Below are 17,003 nucleotides of genomic sequence, written 5' to 3'. Positions count from 1 at the left end.
GAAACTCAGTCCATGCGGTCGCGAAGAGTTGGACACCCCTGAGCGACTTCACTTTCACTTTTCACTTTCATGCATTGAGAAGGAAATGGCAACCCACTCCACTATTCTTGCCTGGAGAATCCCAGGGACGGAGGAGTCTGGTGGGCTGCAGTCTTTTGGGTTGCACAGAGTCGGACACGACTGAAGCGACTTAGCAGCAGCAGCAACCATTACTTATTAAGTAGGACGAAGTGAGTATGTAATGTAGGAAATGAAAATTTCTATTTCTTGGATGAATAAGAAAGCTTAGTTTTTTGGCCATTGTTATAAGATATACAGGACTTGAATGTGAAAACTAAAAAAATGTAAAAGATTTCACTTCTGGAGGTGAAAGTGGGGAGAAGAGATTATTTCAGAGCCAGGATAATCATTTAAGTATACGAAAAGAACTGACAGAGTTGAAAAATATAGTCTAAAATTTGAGTAGTACTTGTTCACAGCAGTGAACTTCTAACTTCCTCTTTACCCTCTATCTGCTCAATATCAGCAGACCTATTGAAAGTAAGGAAGTTTTATGATAACTTGAGAATGAAGAGATGTAGGCTTTACCCCTCTTTTGGTATTTTGTTGCTAGAAAACCTCTCTTGGCTCAAATGCATCATAGGTCTGCTAGACTTCTTGACTTTCTTTTTTTTGAAATCCTGCCTTAGCTACTTTGACTTGAATCAAATTTTCATAGACTATTCTCTTAGCTATCTTATCAGTTAATATCATAGCTAACATTTTCATTATCTGGGGTTTTATTTATGTCTGTTCCAAACTGCAAGCTGTTGACTCCTGAAATTGTGCTTCAGATTTTTGAGGCTTCACGTTTGCTTAGGGTAGTGGGGCTAAAAATTATCAAGGAGGCATAGCTTTACTTCTGTCTTATGGTCAGAACAGAAGTGAAAAGCAAATGAAGGCTTTGGCCAGTTATGGTAATTGGTTTGGGGTGGTTTTCTTTGGAAAAGCTCTGCAGTTCTACTTGATTTGCTCACTTAGGAAATTTGTTGGCTTGAAGAATTTTGATAACTTACCGTGGTTTTGACCAACACTAGGACAGTTAATGACTTCACCAGTGGGCACAGGACTTTAAAGATGGGACATTTTTTGTTTCATTTTCATAAATTCATGGAACATGCTTAGATTATCCAGGGGTAATGTGCATTTCTGGTATCCTTTTGCACACCAATTTGATTGTGAGAAGCTAGGGACTTTCTGATGGGTCACTAATGAGATGAACTCCAACTCCTGCTGTAATAGCCCAGAAGGATCAGTTTCACTGGTCAGATGCTACCCATCTACCAAGATGAAAGGGCGCAGTGCCTTTCCTCTCTCAGCTCCTACCCACTGTGATCACTGATACTGGCTCCATTCTATAATTGGTCAGAATGATTTCGCTAGATCTGCATTTATTGATATTTTTTTTTGGCGAGGACCAGTACTTTACTTGTGTTCTTGACAAGAAGAACTGCCACAGAATTTTTTCCTGCTGCATTGTAACACACTCAGGATCCAGTTACACAACATCCATTTGCATCTTTCTTACCAATTGCATGGGAGCTTCCCTGACCATATCTCAAGATTAATCAGTGTTGTTTTTCAAGCACTTTACAATCAGTATAATCTAATTTCAGGGCATTCATTTTGTTTTGCTTGCAATATTTAAAAATGCTCCTTTACTAGTAATCTTTTATGTGTTTGAGGCATAAGGTAAGGTCATCATTGAATGCTATGTAAGTAAAATATTAACAGTAAAATTTTCAAAGGTCATAGACTGCTTTTCAATAAAGTCTTTCTAGGGCCCTTGATAAAATAGGAGAACTTTGCCAAAAATAAACAAACAAAACAAATGACTCCAGGGCAAGAATGGATTCTCTTTATTTTTAGAGTAAGATAAATATATTGAGTAAAAAAAAAAAATGAGTTTTTCATAAAGGTAATGAATAAGGAGGAAATATTAGTAAGTAATAATTCAAGAGAGATTTTTCTTCTTTGACCACTTCTTTTTGAATCTAACAGTGTGAGCCAAGACTGCACTTTCCCAAGAACTCTGGTTCTGCCTGAGTGAACATTAATTATGGGGCCATGTAGAGATTTTTAAGGACCATGTCTTCACTTACAGCTTATTTGCTCTTAAATCTTCCTGAGGTACCAGGATAGAGCATTACATAAGGATCCACTCTCTTTAAGTGTATAGCTGTTTGTTATTTTTGAGATAGCATGGTAAGGAAAGCTATCTGAAAAGCGCTTTGCTTCTTACACAGCATTCTCATCTATGTTGTCTCATCTGATGATCACCAAGAAGAAAGTATTATTATATCTCCATATTCAATGTGAAACCAAGATGCAAGCTGATGAGTCCAAGATCCTCAAACACTAAATCCTGATGTTTTGAATCAAATCTATTCTCTTTGCTTCAAAGTCTGATGACTTAAACATAATAATTAATGGGAACTTTACAATGTAATTTATTTTTCTATGACTTTCTACCAAAATATATAATCAAAGAATTTTAAAGTTAGCATTCAACCAATCCTCCCTATTACTATTCAGACCTCAGCTTAGATGGTATCTCTTTAGAGAGGCCATTTTTATTGTGATTATCCTAACTCAGTAGCTTATTTGTTTTACAATTTGCTGTCACAATTTATGATTTTTTACTTTTGTTATTGTTGTTATAGAACTTCTTCTTCTTTTTTTTTTTTTTTACTAATCCCCTCTCTTTGACTCTAATGTTATTGGTGACATGAATTGTTTCTACCAAGTTCATTACTATAGATCTGGCATTTGGAACAGCTCTAGGCATGTGGTAGGCATTCAAGTAAGTATTTGTTGGATCAATTGCATGAAGGCTGGGCTTGCTTGATGGCTGAGGTGGTAAAGAATCTGCCCGCAATGTGGGAGACCTGGGTTCGATTCCTGGGTTGGGAAAATCCCTTGGAGAAGGGAATGGCTACCCACTCCAGTATTCTTGTCTGGAAAATTCCATGGAGAGAAGAGCCTGGTGAGCTACAGTACATGGGGTCCCAAAGAGTTGGGCATGGCTGAGCAACTAAAACTTTCACACACTTGGAAACTTAATTTGTTGAGAACCAGCTATATTATTTGCGGCAAATCTATTAGAATCCAAGAATTCTGTTTCTTGTTGCAATATACCATGCTACACATAGGTGCTTCCTATAACCAATACTAGTTTTCCTAATTGTTAGCTTTGTTAAGAGGTCCCCATCTGGTTTACAGTGACTCTTCAAAGTACCCTCAGAAGCAGGAAAAGTTTGTACAGGAGCCTTCTTCCAAATCAATCAGATAATAGAGAACAAAGTCTTAGAAATATATGCTCTTTCTTTGCAAGCAGAAATATGAAGCATGTTTTTATTGTTGTTTGGTTTGACACTAGAGTATTCAGCTTATTTTTCTCTTGGGAAATCTGCATTCTGTGGACAAGAATATAAAGTCTACAGAGAGTTACAATAGTCATTGCACACTCAGTTGGAAGCATGGAGGTAAATACATGTCATGTCTAAAATACAACCATATCTGCTGTATCTGAAGCATAGCAGCTTAGTCCTTATGCCATTACTGGTTGTACTTTTCATTCCTGACATATTGCTGCTATTCGTCTCATCCCTACCCTGGCCATATATTCAATTCAGATGTGTTACTGGATTGACCTCAACTGTGGAAATCTGAATAAAATCCATATTTAGTGCAGTTATCACCTTATATCAGGCAGGCAGTCTGTGGCCATTCATGGCTTCTGTTTAATACAAGATAACTTCTGAAGTCTCTTAATTTCCTGAAATTGGCTAAGTCATGAAATCATGAAAGGCTAGAGTTCAAACAGCTGGCCATCTCCAAAATAAACTTTCTAAAGGTATGGCTTTAATACAAGGCCATGTTGAGTTACAGCTTCATCTGACAGGCTTCATCTATCTTTCTGGCAATTCTGGTTTGCACTCCTTAGACTAGTGAATAATCTAAAGGTCAACCAGCAAGCCAGAACTTCTATGAGTAACTCATGGGTCACATAGTCTGTATGACATAGCCCTGCATCACACCTGCAGCAGCATATCAGGGGAATTCTCTGGTTAATTTCTTGTCAACAATGAAAGGAGTTTAGGTGCTGAAGAGCCAACTGAAACCTCCACCCAGATGCAAATCAAGTAAAAAAGATGCCAGGAGCTCAGATTCTTTTAAAATTCAGAGACAAAATTCAGTTTTAAGTGCAAATTCTACAAAGGTCTCATACACTTTGGCAACCACTGTATATATAATTTTCTAACCTTCTCATTTTAAAGGTAGAAGAACAGTCTCTAAGAAGCTCAACAACTTGCCAAGTTTCTCAGTCTAAGTTACAATATAGGGTTTTATTTTCAGACCTAGTTGGATACTCAGCTGATCCTATGTCATGGTATTATGATGTTGAGTCTATTGTTAGAGTCTTATTTATGCTGTTAAACCCCACTGGTAAAGCCATCCTATAATCAGAACCCTTTTCTACTTCATGTATAATCTATGCATCCAACTCTGAAACTATTTTTATAATCCTTTCATGCTCCAACAAACTTAAACATCTGGGAGTGCACTGTATGGATACCTGTTCAAAGTATCCATCCATCTCTTAACAAATTTTAGTAGCTAATAACAGGAAATACAAAACGTAAAACAAGTTGACTATCTTTTATGAAGATAAATTACTTGAGACAATTCATCCTTTAAGGCTTAAAATATACTCAAATCTCTCATCTATGGCAGATTCTTCTCAGTTTGCAGGTCATCTTCTAGTATAGGGATTATCAAAATACTAAAACAGATAGCGTATATTTATTCAAGGAAGAAAATGATATTTCAATGTCATCTGGGGATTTTCTTTCTTTATTTGATGGTCCCTAGACTTAATCTTGAAAATTTCCAAACTAGGGGGTTGTCCCAAACCTGGGAAGCAATGATTCCCAGGGCAAGTTTTGAAATATCCTGTTGTCTTTTATCTCAAAGGGCATATGACAATTGGTAGCAGAAATCAATATCATTAACATTAAACACAATATATGCCACATAATGTGTTTAAAATAAGTATAGTAGTAATCTCAAAAATCAGCTATGGTAGAATTTTTTGGCTACAAAAATACTGAAAATTTTAATAAGGCAATATTTAATACAGGATTTTAAACAACACAGAGGATGTAATAGGATAAAATTGGAAATCAGTTCTTAAAGAGAGTCATGACCAGTCCTTATGGGGATGACTTTCTTGTTCTGGGGTATTGCTTTCAAGTTAAATATGAAAGCTTTCAAGCACAAAACATGTTTTCCACTAGTCAAGAGAGGGCATTAGACTGAACTGTCCATGGGTCTGATCCATGGTAAGATTTCTAATTTTAAAAATGTAGCAAGTTGTAGAACCTCTGGCTGTGAAATGGTTCAAAAGAAACCTTGAACATCTACTTTGGGATCATATTAACATCCCATGGCCTTAGAGCTGGCTTTAGAAGCTTGAGGTTAAATATTAACCATCTTGCACAGAAAAAGTGATAGAAAGCTTAAATGTAAAAGCAAAAGAGTAACTAAATAGTGTACCTTGATTCCTCGATTTTTTTCAATTGCTACAATGATTTTTATCATCTGTAAAAATAAATAAATAAAGCCTATGCAGTGGCCACAGGACTGGAAAAGGTCAGTTTTCATTCCAATCCCAAAGAAAGGCAATGCCAAAGAATGCTCAAACTACTGCACAAATGCACTCATCTCACATGCTAGTAAAGTAATGCTCAAAATTTTCCAAGCCAGGCTTCAGCAATACGTGAACCGTGAACTTCCTGATGTTCAAGCTGGTTTTAGAAAAAGCAGAGGAACCAGAGATCAAATTGCCAACATCCTCTGGATCATAGAAAAAGCAAGAGAGTTCCAGAAAAACATCTATTTCTGCTTTATTGACCATGCCAAAGCCTTTGACTGTGTGGATCACAATAAACTGTGGAAGATTCTGAGAGAGATGGGAATCCCAGACCATCTGACCTGCCTCTTGAGAAATCTGTATGCAGGTCAGGAAGCAACAGTTAGAACTGGACATGGAACAACAGACTGGTTCCAAATAGGAAAAGGAGTATGTCAAGGCTGTATGTTGTCACCCTGCTTATTTAACTTATATGCAGAGTACATCATGAGAAACGCTGGACTGGAAGAAGCACAAGCTGGAATCAAGATTGCCGGGAGAAATATCAATCACCTCAGATATGCAGATGACACGACTCTTATGGCAGAAAGTGAAGAGGAACTAAAAAGCCTCTTGATGAAAGTGAAAGTGGAGAGTGAAAAAGTTGGCTTAAAGCTCAACATTCAGAAAACGAAGATCATGGCATCTGGTCCCATCACTTCATGGGAAATAGATGGGGAAACAGTGGAAACAGTGGCAGACTTTATTTTGGGGGGCTCCAAAATCACTGTAGATGGTGACTGCAGCCATGAAATTAAAAGACGCTTACTCCTTGGAAGAAAAGTGATGACCAACCTAGATAGCATATTCTAAAGCAGAGACATTACTTTGCCAACAAAGGTCTGTCTAGTCAAGGCTATGGTTTTTCCTGTGGTCATGTATGGATGTGAGAGTTGGACTGTGAAGAAGGCTGAGTGCCGAAGAATTGATGCTTTTGAACTGTGGTGTTGGAGAAGACTCTTGAGAGTCCCTTGGACTGCAAGGAGATCCAACCAGTCCATTCTGAAGGAGATCAGCCCTGGGATTTCTTTGGAAGGAATGATGCTAAAGCTGAAACTCCAGTACTTTGGCCACCTCATGCGAAGAGTTGACTCATTGGAAGAGACTCTGATGCTGGGAAGGATTGGGGGCAGGAGGAAAGGGGACGCCAGAGGATGAAATGGCTGGATGGCATCACCGACTCAATGGACGTGAGTTTGAGTGAATTCCGCGAGTTGGTGATGGACAGGGAAGCCTGGCGTGCTGCAATTCATGGGGTCCCAAAGAGTCGGACACCACTGAGCGACTGAACTGAAATGAACTGATGCTGTATTTAGTTATCAGGCCAGCATCCCAAATCTGCCATAGCCCCTTTTTTGAGGGGGGGTGTTGGGGGTCTGTCACTATTAACAACCAGATTAAAAGGGAAAACTCAAGTACATAAATTGAAATTATGAAGCGCCAGTAACAGTTGCAGGTGTTTCTCATCAAAAGGAAATACTCCTATCAAAAAGAACAAGTTTGAATATTTTGAATTATCTAAGAATATACTATACCTCCAAATCTGACACGTTATGAGTGGTATGACTTTAAAATCCAATCTCTTTAAGAGATATTTGGGACATGTAATATCTGATACATATTTATACTAAAAAGAAACATTTGTTGTTTATCTGAAATTTAAATTTAACTCAGTATCTTGAATATTTATTTACTAAATCCAGACACCCTACATATATGAAAACATATATATGCTCACATACTATATTTATAAGCTATAAATTATATAATTTATAGTTAAATGTATATAAGTTATAGTTAAATGCATAGTGAAAATATGTCTTTATAAAAATAGTGTCTTTTGTCTTTTTAATTGTGTCATTGAGCTACTCTCAGAGTTAGGGGAATTTTAGTTCATAAAAAATTTCTCTTAATATTTTTATGAGGAATCCTTTAGGTCTAGGAAAAGTCAGTTTTTTAGCATCCCGATAATATGTGCCAAATCTCCTCTTGAAAAGTTTTTAGAAAATCTAAAAAAAAAAAAAAAAAGCAGCAAAGAGTATAGATAAACAGATGGGTAAGAAGAAACAACTAATGATTTTGAGAACTGTTCAAGACCTAGTATCAAGTTGTAGAGCAATTATATTCAAAGTTATATTTAAATTCTTTTGATGTTTTTCAGTTCTACATATGAAAGTGCCAGAGGTTTGTCTCTACTTTGACTTTTAAAATATCACTTGAACAGATACTAGTCCTCTAACCAGCAAATGGAATTACTCCATTTTAGCTTCATCCTAAATGCCCGTGTTTTGTTACAGAATTATGGTAGAGGTTTCCATGATTGTTTTTCATTGCATACTTATTTATTGTGGATTATGATGTTACTGTACAGTTAAGAAAATCACTCAATTCTAATATGTTTAGATGTTTTTCTTTCTGATCTGGCACATGGACAGTAAGAAAGACTTAGTTATATTCCTTGGAGCACCAGGGATTTACTCTAGGTATTAATACAGCAATATGTGTCTGCTAGAATGCCCAATAATGGAATTGTCAACTTAAAAAAAAAAACAAAACCCACAACATGAAAGATGTGAGTTAAGTTTTATTTGAGGCTAAATGCAGACTGCACCCAGGGAGACAGTACTTCAGATAGCTCTGGGAAACTGCTTCAAAGAAGCAGGGGGAAAGGTCAGTATATATATATGATGTTGGTGAAGGGGGAATACATGCAATTGAGCACATATTTTTCCAGAAAGTTTCTGCTTATCCCATGAAGTTTTCTGCTAGTCACAAGAAGCAGTCATCACTATGAAGGATTATGGTGCTTTTATAGATATGAGGAGATACAAGAATTGGGGCTCATAAAATCAGCTCCTGAAAATCTTTAACTATCTGAAGAGCTGTCCTGCCAAATTCTCCTTAAGCACAGAGTGCCTCATTTCTGCTGTCACCCTGAACTCCCTTTAGGGGGTATTGAAGGTCACCAGCTGCAGCAGCATGTGATTTAATCCTGTAGAGGTAGATGGCAAGTGCCAGTTTGTAGTTGACAGAACTATATAGTCTCTAGTTAAGTAGATATTAATGGACAATGGCAGATTATTCCTTTCTTAACCCCATTAGCAACTCACTCAGTTCAATTCCATTTGCCTCTTAAATAGGACAAACATGTCATCAAAGAAATTGTACAGCAAGTTTCAAACAGCTAATAGAGTTCATAGGGAAAGACTAAAGGACCCAAGAGATGAAATGCACATTGTCAGATAATCTGAAATGCTAAGAACTGTGGAAACTATGAGTTTATAAAGGGTTTTAGAAAAAGTACACTGTATTCCCATTTTTATTGTTGTTTTTTAAATCAGATTTTGCAAAATTAAGTGTAAGTGTTTAGGAATCAGGTCCTTCACTTCTTTGGGTCTTCTTCATTTTTTCTCATGTAAAATTAGGAATATGGAAGATGCAATTTTTTTAAATCAAAAAGAACCTGAGAAAGTCACCATTTTACAACTACAGGAATTGAGCACCAAGAATTTAATTCATCTTTACCCAAGATCATGCATCTGCCCAGTGCCAGAACTAAAAGATGAGCTCATCTTACTTCCATTTCTTGCTAAACTGGGCCACCACAGTTTCAACTTGCTTCTACTGCTACTAGCATTCTATGATTTCAGGCAGAATTTTAAGCCTGTTCACTTTTCCTGATGCCCGGGAATTCTTATTAAGTTATGACTAACAAAGTGTAAAATATGAGTCAAAATTTAGTCCCTAATAAAGTCATTGTGACTTTAATGACTTTGGCAGTTGTTTCATACTGCAAAAACAGGAAGATCTCACACAATAAGGCGCCTGTCTCACAGATGGGCTCCTGCGCAGACGGCCACCCACAAGGGTGACTTCGGGGGTTGTCTTCCTCTCTGGAGAACCTTTTTTTCATCTGTACAATTTCATCTACTTACTTTATCTTAAGGTTGTCAATGAGAGCAAAGTACCTGTTTATCTAGTCTTTGATAGGCTGAAGAGTATTTTTGATCACTAAAAACTCACTCTTAAGTGATTTCTAGGTCCCCCTAACAAGCTCAGATTAGTTTTAAAAGTAACCCTCTTATGTGCTTGATACTAGCCTCTTGTATTATTACTCTTCTAGATGGTTTTATACTCAGAAATATAGAATTACCAAGTTTTAGGGATGAATTTCTGAGGTCATTCTAATCCTGCCTTCCTGTGTGATCAATTTAACTTAACTAAGAACTTTTCAAGAGAGTTTCTAACCTGCCTGTAGATCTTTGCACAAAGTCCAAACTAGTCCTCTGATGAGAAATATAGTAAAGTGATGAAGTATTCCATCGCTTAAGGAGAAATTGGCTTGGAAACAAATACTCTTAGTATGTAGCATTGAAGCTAAAGAAAAACTGAAGCCACAAAACCAAATGTTTACATCAAGTGTAACTGAATTTCGGCTTTTGCTCATCTATATATTTTAAATAACTTCCCATCATAAAGCCATCCTACTCAAAAAAAAAAAATCGCGTATGATTTTACAGAGGAGATATATACTAGGCAAACAATATTGAATCATTTAAATTGAGAATGCTATCTTTTTCTTTTCCCTAAAATATCACTGTAATCTCTGGCAGTGTTCATGAATCTAGTGTTGGGTGTAAGCTTAAGGAAGCATTGGAGGAATTTGGATTACTAAGGGTTCATTCACAAACTTTGCTTGTCTGTGTTGAAAAGAGGCTTTGCCATTTCCTCTGGGACCTTATTTCTAGGTGAGCTCTAACAGGGTTTTCTTGTGAAGGCAGATTCTTAACAGAATAGGATCTGTGTACCTTAAGTTGTAGAGACACGTTTGTCTTTGAAATAGTGTGCCTCTGTCTGTGGATTTCTCTATTCCATTTGTTAAAGTAAATAATGTCTAATTCCCTTTCAATCTTGTAACTCCTGGGGCCACAGTGTCCCTAAGGAACTATTTAATCTTCTTATCTGGACTGAACAACCAACTTGATAAGGAGACAGGGAGACTCCAAGGGTCTTGGGATATAAAACTCTGGAGGGAGAATAACCACTTCTCTTCCTTTGTTGGTGACTTATTCTTAAGGACTGAAGCATTTCCGATTTGGGTTGTTTTTCTCAGTAATGTTAAGAGAGTTTTGTTTTCTGGGAAGTTTTGGTTGCTGGTAAACCAAGCTGCTGTCCAGACTGTAGGAGGCAGCCACAAAATACATCATAGACTCTTGACAGGTTTGGGCTGAGATCCTAAAATCATGCATCACTCTCATTTTGTATATAAGAGCTAAGGTGACTTCACCAGACTGCTATCTGTTATCAAGAGCTGAGAATGAAAGTCTAGATTCATCTACTATATCATAGCTGCCTCTGGCTCAACAGAAACAACTCCCATATGGGAATCAGATGCTGAAAATCCCACTAAGCTAAGCTCCCTAACTCTCTCCCCAGCCTAAACCCCAAACATAAGCTATTCCGTTCCTTGGTGTGTCTCATCATGCAGTCCAGCTCTTGTCATACTCTGCATTACTGGAATGTAAAAGATACCCCCTGTCTGCTCCTCCATGGCAATGTCTATCTTAATTTGTACCCAGCTCAATATAAATGGGCCATTCATAAATGTTTTTTGATGAGAGCAGTGATTGCCTTTAGTCGAACCCTTCCTTAGGAAGAAGAAAAACTAAAGACTACTGCTAAGCAATATTTAAAGGACACGGTCAGTTTCTAATACTGAGTGACCTCCATCCGCATACCTCATCCTGCTGTGTGTTTTATGTTCGCCTTAAGATGACGTTGGGTTTCGGTGGCACTGTCATGCCCTTAGCAAAATGCTCATGTTGCTTGTTGTTTAGTCACTAAGTCTTGTCCAGTTCTTTTGTGACCCCATGGACTGTATCTTGCCAGGCTCCTCTATACATGGGATTTCCCAGGCAAGAATATTGGAGTGGATGGCTGTTTCCTTCTCCAGGGGATCTTCCAGACAAGGGATCCAACCTGCATCTCCTGCACTGCAGGTGGATTCTTTACCATTGAGCCACCAGGGAAGCCGTAAAGGCTCATTGAAGAACTAATTTAGGCATGAGAAGGAGAGAGGCAGTTTTCACCTGTTACTTACATGAGTTCCCTGACCCTGCTGTGAGCTCTGCAAGAAAGGTGAGGAGTCTGATTTATTCTCAGCCCTTTATCTTAGAGTCACCTTCCTGTTCCCACACTGGGACTGATTGACAGGAAATAGGAAAAACGTAAGAAGGAAAGTCTCTCCTAGTCTATTATGATTGAATTTCTACCTGCTCTTATATTCTGAACTGAGAGGCCAATGTGGCCAATAAAGAGTTGGCCCCACCCTTACCTGCGTTGGTTAAGGAAGATGCCCTAATATATCTGATTATTTCTACTAGGGTGAAACTGATTAAAAGCCTGAATAGTGTTTTTTGTTTGTTTGTTTGGAGGAGTTTTTGTTTTTGTGTTTTTACTGCTATATCCTCAATGCGTTGCTTGGCATGTCTCAGGTGTCCATTAAATATTTATAAAATATATGGGATGAAACAAAATTATTCAACTAGTATGAACCTGACTGACGCCAAGATCTTGCTAAGTTTTTCCAAGAGATTAAAGGAACCAAAATGAAGATGACTGTGTGAATGTTGCATTTGGCTAAGTCTAGCACAGAGACATAATTAAAGATATCATCTGTCTCTATGTTTTCTACAAGATATTTTTTGCAATGCTCCTAGTAAAGTTTGTTTCTTTGCCAAAATTCAGCTGATTCGTCAGAGCACAGAAACCTGTCTTTTTCAGTTTCTAAGTCTTCTAGTGTAAGTGCCTATCTTTTGAGAACTGAAAATGAGAGGCTTTTATGACTGAGTTGTTATGTCTTAAAAAATAAAGAACTTAGAACTTACACCTGGAAGTTCTGATTCACCTGGAGTTCAGATTGCAGAGTGGTTCAATAAGTAAAACACACTAGCTCAGATGATGAGTAATTCAGAGATTTCTGGTGACTGTCACCAACATTTGTATCATGGGAGGGAAGACCCAAACATCCACTAGCAGCAGGGTTCCCCTGAAAGAGGGTGATGGTACATGCCTCTTTGAGGACAGTGCCTCGAGCCGTGAGCCAGAGGACCACAATACTGACTTGCATTGGCTTCACCTCGAAAAGCTTGGTATCCTGGGCACAGGCAGTGGTGTGGAGTGGGCCTGGATGCTTGACGTGACGCCATTGCCGCTGCAGGATGCTCATTTAAAAGGGGAATGCCTCACAGGAAAGAGAGCCAATTGCAACTGCGTGCAGGGGCTGTTGCCATGGTGCTTCGCTATTTCTTTAACATGCTGTACTTGAACTGAAGTCCAGGGGGTAGGGCAATGGAGGAGGGAGGAGGGGAGTAGGATGGGCCTGGTGGGGAATCCCACTGCAGAGCTCTAGTCTCTGACTTTCTTCATGCCTGTGATCTTTCTAAAGCTGACAAGGTAAGAGAGAGAGAGAAAGAAAGAGACACTATAGGAAAGAATTCCTCAACATGCTCCATATTGCAAAAGCAAAACAAAATAAAGATTAATTTAACGCTTAAATATTTTTTTCATGAATTAGAAGATGTAACACTGAAATACCGAAACAGCACAGTCATTCATAACCCTGAATAATTCTCCATTCATGCAGCAAACGATAGCTTGTATTTCCTAACACACTCCAGATCCTAAATGGAAAAGTTAAGTGTGTTTAATTCATTTGTCAAATGGAGTCTCATGTGCATATTAATGAGCTGATGGAGGACAGAGAATTGCATTCTGTGTACAAAGTACTTTTAAAATTAAATAGATTAATTCCCAATCATTTCATTGTGAAAGAAGTCTAAATGCGCTGGCCTGCCGTTGATGTGCAAAAAATCCCCCTAAAAGCTAGCTTAAAACAATCTATGCCAAAACCAATACAGAATTGTAAAGTAAAAATTAAAAATAAATAAATAAATTAAAAAAAATATTCTCGTATTCTGAAAGTCTAATTTGAAAAACAGCCACAGTTTTAACTTTTTCAATGTTCAGAAAATAATAAAACACACCATCACTTGGAAACCCTTAAATCAGCTTAGTTCTGTGCAAAGGCTGTATCTGCAATGTCCGGGTCTCCGCAGTGGAGAGGGTTAAAAACACCTAGATGAAATGGGGGAGGGTACAGACTTCGGATTCCTTAAATATTCATGGGGCTTCCTCCATTTTAATCTTCTCCTTTTAAAAAGATGGCTGTGTTTCCCAGCCTGGTATCCCCTCAGGAAAGAAGAATTGTTCCTTCCTTGCAGAGTTCAGCTGAGCAGGACTAATCTAGAGTGGAAACCCCTTCGGCCACCAGGACTATTCATAATTCATAAGTGTTGCAAACCAGCCAGCTGAATGCATTTGGACAGGCTCTTGCTCCTTCGTGCAATTCCTGATTTCATTACTCTCTCTGCCAGGAAAGAAGCAGGGAGCACAGGCGAAGATGGGCTTTGTTTGGATTAGGAAATGCCCTAAATTTTGGAGGCTTTGTCTTTCATAAGTTTTGATTATTTCACCACTGAATCTGCAAGGCTTTCCCGATCCTGTTGGGACTGCTCTCAGAACTGTGAATTCTTTCAAAGGGGATTTGTGGATTGTGGCAAGAAGTGCTTTCCAAAATGCCTGAGGCAAACTATTTGTTATCTGTATCTTGGGGTTACATCAAGGTGGGTTAATTTGATTCCATTATCTTTGGTAGCATGTGAAACCTTTACAGTATGTTTTCTGTGCAGCTGAAAAGCCTCTGTAATGATTTAACTGTTTTATCACTTAGCCTGCTGAGGCGGCTTATTGTGAAGTAAGGACATGTTGTATTACATTGTATTTAAATAGACTGTGCTGTCTATTTCCATTTTAACCCTGTTCATTTTACTCATCTCTGTTTTTAAAGGTTGCTTATCTTTTCTTCTGTTCTCCCTAAAATTTTTTACATTTAATAGCCTCTTACTGTATAGATTATTAAATTATATTTTAGAGTTAATTTTCAATAAATATATTTTAAAATGTGGTTACATTTTTAAGTGAAATTATCTTAACTTCTATTAAAATTCCTTTTCCTATGTTTACATCTTCAAAAGAAATCAGATGTTAATTCTAAGACATCCTGAAAAAACCTCTTTTTTCTAAGGTGACGTTGGAACAATTTCACATTAAGGGGATATTGTGTTTTGTAGAAACAGAGTTATTTATCTAATGATATCTGCTTACCCAGTCTCTTGGTTCTTAATAAAGTTGGAAGCATCTAAAATAATAATTTGCTATTTTTTTAGGTGGTTAATACAATTTTGTTTTTTATAAACAGTTCAAAAGAATGCTGAACCGAGAGCTGACACACCTTTCAGAAATGAGCCGATCAGGGAACCAGGTGTCCGAATACATTTCAAATACTTTCTTAGGTAAGATATTCACCAAAAAAACTGTTCCATAACTGAATTTTTTTTAGTGTTAATTTCTTCAACCTATCTGGGGATATTACTGTGTGAGTTTGGAACTGGGTTAAGTCACAGAAAAGCAAATCCATTTAAAATAAGAACTGAAGACAACCTTTAAGGTAAAAAAAAAAAAAAGAAGGTTTTGTTTTAAAAAATGAATTAAAATATCCATCAAAGAGAGAAGGTTATCATGGGCTAGTTGAATTTATGTAGACCTCAGCTCACTATCTACCCACCCACCTTGGTCTCTGTCAAGACCTCTCAAAGGGTGGGAGTAGGGGGCTGTGATCATCCAAACCTTAGGGACAATTTCAATTGGCTCCTCTGATGTGGTATTCTTTCAATTCTTCCAATAACTGGGCTTTGAGCAAAAGGTGATTTGACCCATGATAATAGGCTTTGGAAACTATTTGACTATTGCTTTGCTAAGGTGTTTCTTAGAGATAATTGGAGGAGGGCAGAAAGAATCATCACCTCTCTGAAAGAGTTGGCCTTCTGCAAGCAGCATGCTTATCTCCCTGATTTCATACTTACCTTTTATGCTCTGCCTTCACATTGCTAGTATTTAAAACATGCACTGACCGGAAGGGTTTGCAGCCATGCCTAGTGACTACTGTCATGCATCCTGTTTGATTACTAGGGATTTCTGATTTTGTGTTTAAAGCCATTCCATTGCATATTTTTCTTAAATCAAGCCTGCAGGATCTGCCAATCTGTACTTCAAAGTGAATGGGTAGCATTTAAACTCTGATCCTGTTGACTTTCAATTACCACTGCGCTATGCTTATTTAGCAGAATTCCATTTTCCAGGGAAATGACCTATTCTTACAAATGAACATTATACCTCTCTTCTTTTTGGCATTGCTACATATCCTACATCAGTGAACATTTGCCTGGACATCTTATGGAAACACATACCTCTTCTGGTTTTATTTAAAGAAAACATTTCTATTTCCCTAACACCAAAGCCTTCCTGCTATCAGCAGATCAATCTCTGATCTGCCTAATACAAAGCTCGCAGCACTTCTCTGTGGCCAGTAGGCGCTGGCGTGATTGACAAGTGCCTTTCCACTATTTCCAGTATGTGGGTATCTGCAGCACCTGATTTTCTCCAGCAGCAGTTGCAACAACCTTTGTCAGAGAACAAAGAAAAGATTTTTTCATGTAGCCTAGTTCCAAGAGGAGCTAGAATCTAATTGAACAGAAAGCATTATATACTGATCCTTATCTTCTCCATTATTCCCACTTTATTCCTTGAAGACAGGCATCTTCTGTCCATTTTAAATATGCTCTGGTCTGTGAAACACCCAATCATTTTTCATAACCTAGAGGCCGTTTTAGGGACATTTTACAGGTTAATGACTATGGTAAAGAAGAATAAAATCAGTAGGTGCAAGAACTCATTTTTGTTTTTGTAAACATTGCATGTTAAGATACCAAGGCTTGTCTGTCTTCTCAAAAGAGACTCTGAGCACTGGAGTAAAGCTACAGGAAGTCTCTGAGCCTGTTATCACCCAAGGTTGCACCTAAGCAGTCCTCTTTACTTGTCGCCTCTTTCACTAATGGCTTGCCAAGGACCATGAGAATATTTTAGTATACCAATTATTCTTATTTTAGCATCGAAGGCTATCAAGTGAGAAAGCTGAGAAGATAATAAAAATGAGTTCTCAGTCTCAACACTGCATCTCAGGAACTAAGAACTGTCAATTCCATGGGATATTTCATTTGCTATTGAGGTGTTTCTCTTGAGGAAAGCCTATCATCTGGCTTCTTATTATTCCAAAATTAAATTATCAAGAGCAGGTTGTTTGAGGAAGGCT

The 17,003-nt window shown here is 37.8% G+C and overlaps 1 protein-coding gene across 1 annotated transcript in view; it reads left to right on the top strand.

Moving 5' to 3' along the window:
• Positions 1-17,003, top strand: part of PDE4B (phosphodiesterase 4B) — a 45,578-nt gene that overhangs the window by 11,561 nt on the left and 17,014 nt on the right. The window contains exon 2 of the mRNA XM_040232659.1: positions 15,054-15,147. Coding sequence (XP_040088593.1) covers positions 15,054-15,147 — 94 coding nt within the window. The remainder of the gene's footprint in view (positions 1-15,053; positions 15,148-17,003) is intronic.

This window comes from Oryx dammah, unplaced genomic scaffold (genome assembly GCF_014754425.2).
Source record: "Oryx dammah isolate SB20612 unplaced genomic scaffold, SCBI_Odam_1.1 HiC_scaffold_28, whole genome shotgun sequence".
Classification (NCBI taxonomy): Eukaryota; Metazoa; Chordata; class Mammalia; order Artiodactyla; family Bovidae; genus Oryx; species Oryx dammah.
The sequence above is the reverse complement of the archived record's forward strand: the minus strand, read 5'-3'. Positions and strand labels throughout refer to the sequence as shown.